Source organism: Cariama cristata, unplaced genomic scaffold (genome assembly GCF_000690535.1).
Source record: "Cariama cristata isolate BGI_N322 unplaced genomic scaffold, ASM69053v1 scaffold16281, whole genome shotgun sequence".
Taxonomy (NCBI): Eukaryota; Metazoa; Chordata; class Aves; order Cariamiformes; family Cariamidae; genus Cariama; species Cariama cristata.
The window spans coordinates 9455-17689 of NW_009597665.1; the positions used below are offsets into that span (position 1 = coordinate 9455).

Below are 8235 nucleotides of genomic sequence, written 5' to 3' on the forward strand. Positions count from 1 at the left end.
CACACAGACAAAACGGTTTAAAACATGTATGGAACATTTCAGTTACGGTACATGGCCAAGTCACTGGGAAGACTTCAACAAAGAGAAATTTCTGTAATTCAGATTCTTTTTCAGGCAGCTGGTTTTAGTATCAAGTATTCTTTTTCAAGTAACCTTCCAAGATTAAGGTGTGTTGAATTCATTAGGTCACTGCCACCACTCCTGACTGATGTGGATCGTACAAGTGAAGCAAAGCAAGTGAAGCTGAGTGATGTGATAGGACACTAGGCCTGGAGATTAAGTTAAATATCATTACTATTTTGGAATACAGCATTTATATTTTAACCTGGAAATTATAAATGAGTTTGAGACACAGAAGAAAAAAATGTTCTGGCTCCAGAAATTGTGTTGCTTAAAACTCTAGGTATGCTGATGGCTCTATTGTGCTATATACACCACTTGACTTGCATTAAAAAGAAAAAGCTGTCTGAATTCTTATACAAGGCAACCATACTTCTGCCATTTGTAACTAAAAACCTCTCTGCTGCTTTGTGTGTTTCAGATGTCAAAACCTGAGGCAAAGTGGTGAAAGTCCTTTGTTTGGGGGAAAAAAAGTTACATGGAAATCAGGTACAACCTCCAAGCAAGGTCTTGCTCTCATATCTCTGTAGATATGACGTTTCAAACATCATCCCAGGGACCAAGAGAAGAAACAGTCATTGACTGTTATTTCCCAAATAAATTCACACTAGTACAATGTGATCAAATATCTAGAAAGGAGGAGGTTAGAGATGAAAAAACAGAGAAATTATTTTTCCCCATTCAAGACCCTTACTATTTAATTTCCCTTCCTTCCTACCCCACCCAGGTATATAGCTTTACCCAGCAATTACTAGACAGTAACATGTAGACCTAATTCCTCACTGAAACATTGACGATCAGAAAAATAAAAAGAAGGACGCACAGCACGAGACCCAAGAGGTATGTGAACGCCAGTTTAGAACAGGAATTATGGGTCACTATGGAAAGCATGGTTGTCTCATTTCTGATGATGAACTCAGAGTTCCTGCAATTCATAGGGAAAAAATTATGTTTTTTAGTCTGATTTTGGCGATTTTGTTCAATTCGTGATGAGTGGACCATGCCACATTTTGGTAATCACGAAAAAAGAAGCAACTGATGCTATTCCTCACTGGAAAGAGCTACACGAGTCGAGTGGGAGCGTGCCTGGTGAGCCTGAGGCTAAGCCAGACAGGTAACTACCAGTGCAAATGTGTGTATGTGACTCAGTTACGGTATACGGAGCACATCATAAACCACGGCACATTCTTACAGATGCTCACGTGCATGGGGTGCAGGCAGAGTTCTTCACCTGGTCCTTCACAGGGCCACCACCAGAGATGCAATCGCAGCTCCTGTGGGAACATAGAAACTCCGTGCTTCCTCGGTGAAGATGGCAAGCAAAGGGCACTGATCCCTTGCTGTTTCTGAACGACCCTTGAATGAGTTGTTAGAGCAACGGGAACAGCGCTACGCTTCAAAGTGGTTGTAGTCCACACATTTCCCCTTCATACTAGGTCACCCAAAGGGACCACCAGCATGGCCTGCCGGGGGCTGCATTCTTGCCCACCTTTACTCCTGTGTGTGCCGGGAAGCTGTAGATGTGGCCCAAAGGAGAGTAGGGGACACCTGAAGCATGCTGTGCTCTCTGGGACCGCTCCGTAAAAACCAGCAAACAACTGGGAGGGTTTGGAGTTTTGTTCCCCCCTCCTCAATTCATAAAAGATGCATAAAAACATTGTAAGGATTACATGTTCACAGCCATGGTATCCTAGTCTAGTTTTCTCCCGTGCCAAGTATTTGCAGAGGATGATAGTTGCATACACAGTATTAGACAGTGAAGACAGTGTTCACAAAAATTCAAATATTGGATCAAGTTTTATATGTAGACAAGAGATTTACTTAAAGAAACATGAATTTAAATACTTTGTTTCAAAAAAGAACTTGTCATAATAACTGATATTTTTGTTGATGCTTGCTGTATCCCTTTCTGCATTAATTTAGTACAACAGGGGAATATTGCATTTTCTGTAAGTGGCCAAGAGGGACTGTATTTACATAGCTAAATAAACCTTAGAAATACAGGCAAGTAACAACGAGAAGTACCTCTGTTGAAGACAATTCTGTAGTGCTATCGTTTTTATGATCATGCTGTACACAAATTAAGCACAATCCTTTTACTGATCATTCCTTATACACCATGCACTTGTCAGTAGTAATTCTGCCTAGTGAAACAGAGACACTATTTTGAATAAGCTACAGGGGAATTAGAAAAGCCACATGGCTGAGATTTCTCTTTCATAGCACATGACAGGGCACTTTTTGAGAAGATTAATAAATTCTCTTCTCAGAAACATTACTTGAGTCACAAATCTGAATTTAATAAAAACTTAGTTTGGTATTCTATTCTTACATTTCACTAAACTTTAAGAATGTACATCTTCGAGAAGTCAACTGTTAACTCAATGCGTGCAGTGACTTAAATACTTTATGACTTTGTTTACTGTTAGGTTGGAAGGAACCGTGGAAACTGGGAGTATATTAGATATATGTGATGTGCAAGACAGCGTAGAAGATGCCAGCAGACAACTTGCCTTCTTTTTCCCAAATTTTGATATAAAGAAGACAGACCAAAAAGTTGAAAATACTTTGGCCTTAATTAGACCTTTTCTCTTAAAGGAAAGACGAAGTAAGTGTTAATAGCTACATTTTCTATCCAGGGTATATAAAAAGTGTCATATTTTGAATTTTAAAAATTCTAACTCTATTAACAAAATGTTCTTAGGTTACATTGTCTCCTCAGCATTAAGTTGACAGTAATCTTTGTCAGGAAAAAAGTTACACGGTTTACATTTTTGATATATTGAGAATGTAAGTGTCAATGCTATTTTGTTCCTTCAGTTGATTTTCCAAGAATGTCTTTCGACTGTATACGTGGACAGAACTTTTCTAGAAGAACTCTCAGAGAAGCTAGCATTTTCAAGTATAGTACAGGGGATCATACTTCCCACCAAAACACAGCAGCTCATACTATTCTTGAATGGCAGGTCCAAGGTAGATCAATGGCAAGGTTTACAAGATCTGACCCAGGCTGTTCTATGCTACGTAAGACAGCACTGCACAAGGGCAGCCTATACAGACAATGTTTTTACAGATTAAATTAAAAAAAATTTACTCCCTTAGCATGAAGCTCCATCCAAACAAGTTTACTTTTCTTCTCAGGCATACATTTGCATCTCTTCCCAGATAGCATTTGTATTTCTAACTTGAGAATCTCTGTACTCGAAATAACCTATACACAGAGATCCGAAAGACTACAATTTTGACCTCTCCTGTTCAAAATCCTTCAACCTTCTTTTGGTGATAGTGACACGTATCATATTTCTCAGTCAGGAATTCCTACTAAGGTTCCTGAAGTGAGAGGATGCCTTAAGGTGAGCAACAGCTTTCTGAGTGTCCAGGCAACTACTGAAGCCCTCTAGCAGGTGCTTTAAATTAGTTTTCTTCAGTCAGGAAATTAATTCACCTGTAGAAATTTAACATTGTGATTGGAAAGTCCATGTCATTTCTTCACAAGTGTGTAAGTTAATGAACGGATGACGATTTAGCATTATTTCAATACATTAAACAGATTCTATCATGCAAAGAATAAAGGACGATGGCTTCAAAATAGCAATGTAGAAAGAAATAGTCCTATCTGAAGAACAAACACGTGAATTTTACAAAGAGCATGAAAATCAAGACTACTTCGCAGTCCTTCTTGAGCAAATGACCAGGTATGTTGAATGAAAAATAAGAATTTGGATCTATAAATAAGACTGAAAATTCCACAATGAGTAATTGGCCTGAATAATACATGGCTACAAGATACCCATGTATCTGAGAGTTTAGTAAAATGCAAAACAGACAACTGCAGATAATGAGATAATTCCCAAGTATAGCAGAAAAATAAATGAGGTGTTTTAAAATTACTAGCTACTCCATACCTCTGTATGTATGATGTTGAAGTCAGGGGCCAGTTCCATTGATCTGGAATCAGTCGAGCTCTGCTCTGGAAGGCAGCATTTAGGCTGTCTGTAGGAGAGCTCTGAAATCTCCGTCCAGGCTGTGTGCTGGGTTCCTTGGGGAGGAAAAATAAATCATGTTTGGATATTGCCTTCATATGAAGTTGGGATACAACTGGGACAAAAACTTCGGAGCTGATCAGCATTTTTATGTCTAATAATAAAGACATAACCCAATCCTATAACATTCTTGCTGTTGTAGTAACATTCAAAAACATTAATTTAAATTTCAAAGTTAAAGCCCCATAAGGTTTTATCAGACTGTAGCTGCTTAAACAGAGATCAGTTTTAAAATCCTCCAATACTAGGGCTCGTTTTCCTAGCCTGGACTATAGATAATCAAATTACTTTTACAAATTACAGGGAGTTTAATTTTTTTTAATGCCAGTTTTCCCATTTTACAGTGGCCCAACTCTTGTACTTGCTTTAACACGAGAAAATGATACAGCACACTGGACAGATTTATTAGGCCCAAAGACTGTTGAAGAAGCTAAGAAGGAAAACCTGAACAGGTAGTACTTACAATAGTAAAACATCACCCACAGCTCCCAGTTTACTGTCACATTCCTTATCTCAACGAATACCACGTCCCAACTGGTGTAACTACAGTGCCATCATCTGGGAACTGATACATATGTCTGCCGTTTGTTAGGCTTTTCTTGGAAGAAGTGTTGTATTACACATAGAAACTATAGCATTTTTTGGAGAAATAATGGCTGCTAAACATAATGAAAAGCTGAGTTTAAAAAAAGAGTATTGAAGTGAAAGGAGACCTCCCGAGTCAGAGAAAAAATATTGGTAATATCTCATTCTTACTTTTTTTTTTTCTTGAAATAGCACTATTATTTTTAGAACAGATGCTTATTTTCTCAGCTTAATGAAAACTTTGCATCAGTAGAATATTTTATTTGTGACTAAGTTTCTCCTACACATTTTATAAATAGACATTTTCATTTTACCTGCTTACCATATTGTTCTAAGAAACTGCTGTGGTATCATCTTACCTGTTGTTGACCAAAGTGCTGTTTCATTAAGAACGAACTGGCATTACCTTGGAAATACAACAAGATGTTCATATTTCAGGTAGCTAATAAAAAAGCTGATTGTTCTTTTTGTAGACAATGAAAGCTTCCTACTCCTACAGAGAGATCATCAAGCACTTAAGTCACCTAATCAACATTAATTTATATTCACTGGGTTAAGGCTAGTCGTAGTTAAAGCTCAAAATGGCTACTCCTTTAAGTAACTTCAGTCTTCTAATGACTTGCAGTTTACGTGCAAAGTATGCAGTCAACAACATACCTATTGATCAGCTGCATGGTAGCTCCACACCTGATGCTGCTCAGAAGGAATTACGGCTCTTCTTCCCTCAGGAGCACACTTTGGCATTCATCAAACCTGCTGCTGCTAAGCAGCATAAAGGTAAGTAAGTGATCTAGAAAGCATGGGCTACGTCTGCTGATGTAATTTCTACAAAATATTAGCAATGTACACTGCAGTAAATCACGTTACTTGTGTTCTTTTTATTCTCTAAAATATTTTTTCCGTGCAGAGAAATGCTTTTACGGAGCTTGCATAATTCATATTGAGGTCTCAAAGGTGACATTTCCTTTGCTTAAGCTGCCTGTAGCTCTTTCTTCACAAGAATGGTGGTGAATTGAAGTGAGAGAGCTCTTAGCTAAGTTAAACCGTTTAAAAGCCGGGTACTTGTGCAAACTAGCTGCCCAGCATCCTTCTGAGTCAAAGGAGAGAAAGGCTTTCCAACTCCATGTTGCTTACTTCAGACAGGTATCTCTACTGACTCAAAAGGGGTCATTGCTCAGTTAGATGCATTCCCATCCTTGGTCTAAATTGCCATTAGACAAAGGGAATGAGGAGGAAAAGTCAAAGTGAAAAGAACACCGTGTACAATTCGGCATCTTACCTTAAGGATTTTTGCTGCCACTTTTTTTAAACCCTATATCCAGAACCTCTTCTTGGCATCCTGCTTTTCTGCCCTAACAAATTTCAGTAGTCTTTCTAACGTTAATTCATCGTTGGCTTTTGTGAGTCCTTCTTCCCCTCTTGTAGCAAGCCAGAGTGGTTTTAGCAGACCAGCGGGTGTGTGATAGAGCGTTACAACTACAGCCCACCTCTGTCCAGTGTGAGAAACAGCAGGGAATGCTACCGGTACAGCTTGTAACAGTCCGGGTTTGTCACCGGCACAGAGATGGATTAGGGCATTGACAACGGTTTCTGTACATTATAGAGGACTGTGGAAGTGTTTGTCATATTGTCCATGATTGATTGACATTGTAAGTAGAATTTTGATAGGTATTGGTGTCTTTTTTTTCTTTTTTTTTAAAAAAAGCATTTATTATTTTCTGAAATTTTTAAAGTTTGGGTGTTTTTTTGCATCTAAACTTTTAAAAATTTTTTTGCATCTGAACTATTTCCACCAAGAACGAGTTTGCTTGTTATTCTCCTAGATGACATTATGCAAAAAGTTTAAGATGCTGGATTTACCATCTCAAAGATTAAAGAAGCAGCTTTATCTCGTGAAATGGCTGCACAGTTTTATAAGGATCACAAAGGAAAACCCTTTTTTGAACAGTTAGTGACCTGTCTGACTGAGTAAGTGTCTCGTTGTACAATACTGAGATATGTAAGTATACATCAAACCTTGAATTTACGGTGCCAACAAAACATGCTATACCCAAAGTGGGCTAAGGATTTTACACTCTGTCACTCTTTCTGGCAAGTTTCTTGGCTTCTAGCATGGACTGCTCTTCCTTTAAAAGGATGATTTCCAAACTCACAGATAATGACTATTATTTTGGAACTTTTTATCAAAAAAAGAACTAATTTATGAAGGAATACTTGTTCTTCCCATGTAGGACAAATATCTTCCTCATAATATTGTTAGCATAGCTGTTGGTAAAACCATGTGTTGTCTTGCTTCAGAAATTACTGGGTGAGAACCTTTTTAGGACAAAAAGTCCAAATCCAAATAGCTGATCATCATAATCTTTTTGGCTTTCAAATACAGGATATTGTCTTAAACAAAACACTCAACAACAACTTTTAGAATTTAAACAGTTTAACAATATTCAAAGAGAATAATGCTTATCTTAACCCTTCATGGTACCTCTGGAGTCACCGCTAAGTCTGCATCTCAGGAGAGTGTAAGAGCTTCCTTATATTGATTTTACAGGGGCCCATCGGTGATAATGATCTTAACAAAGGAAAATGCTGTGGAAGACTGGAGGCAACTAATGGGTCCAACCGATCCAGAAGTGGCAAAAGAAACCTCTCCTGAATCAATCTGAGCTCAGTTTGCACAAGATATTTTGTCTAATGCTGTTCATGGATCATCTGATAGAGAACATGCACTGAAAAGCATTCAGTGCGTATTTGGGGAGATTGATATAGATTCAACAATTAAGATCAATCTCTGAAAAATGACATTTGTGTCATCAGATGCATTTGTCTACCCAACCACCTATATTTAAGACTATATATACACACATATTTTCTTTCACACTCCTTCCTTTTTTTTTTAACAGCCCTTTTTTTTGTTACCAGCTTTGCCATATTGCGAAGCATATCAATATAACAAGTAATACCTGCTAGAAGTTTGATTTTAGTAATGATTTCTTTATGCACGCTTAGTCGATGGTTTTTCTTTTATCCCTTTAACAGATCTATGCCTTTCCAATAGTCCCAAGAGACTAAGGTGTTTTGTATATAAATAACCTTAAAAAAACAGGGTCAAGGGAGGTCATTAAAACATTATTAATGACACATCTGCTGCAACGTGGATCGAGTCCTCCGGTTCAGGCAGCCTACAAAGGAGAAATGCTGAAAGGCAGTGGAGGCACTGCTACAACGCTGGCAGGGAGCAGCAGCAAGCGTGGGAATGCTCCAGATGGGATGGGAGAAAGAGCCAGGAGCCAAGCGCACGGCAGCACAGGCTGTGCCCTCGCCGGTGGGGCACAGCCCCCAACCAGAACTGGGTAGCCACGTCCACCAACAATCCCAGACAAAGTCAGTAATGAACCAGGTCCAGGACCCATTCAAGGGTCCAGTCAAGAACAACAGGCGAGAGAGCCAGAGACAGGTATTCCTGCAACGCAGCTCAGGCAAGGATCAA

At 38.7% G+C, this 8235-nt stretch overlaps 1 protein-coding gene across 1 annotated transcript; it reads left to right on the forward strand.

The window, feature by feature from the left end:
• Positions 1-1079: 1079 nt before the first annotated feature.
• Positions 1080-7540, forward strand: NME8 (NME/NM23 family member 8; the record flags this gene model as incomplete). The annotated part of the gene is given in 7 exon segments (XM_009708997.1): positions 1080-1234; positions 2550-2728; positions 3671-3815; positions 4508-4615; positions 5374-5525; positions 6572-6716; positions 7297-7540. Coding segments are annotated over 7 exon segments (1128 nt in total), but the record flags the coding sequence as incomplete, so codon positions are not given.
• Between the last annotated feature and the right edge of the window lie 695 nt (positions 7541-8235).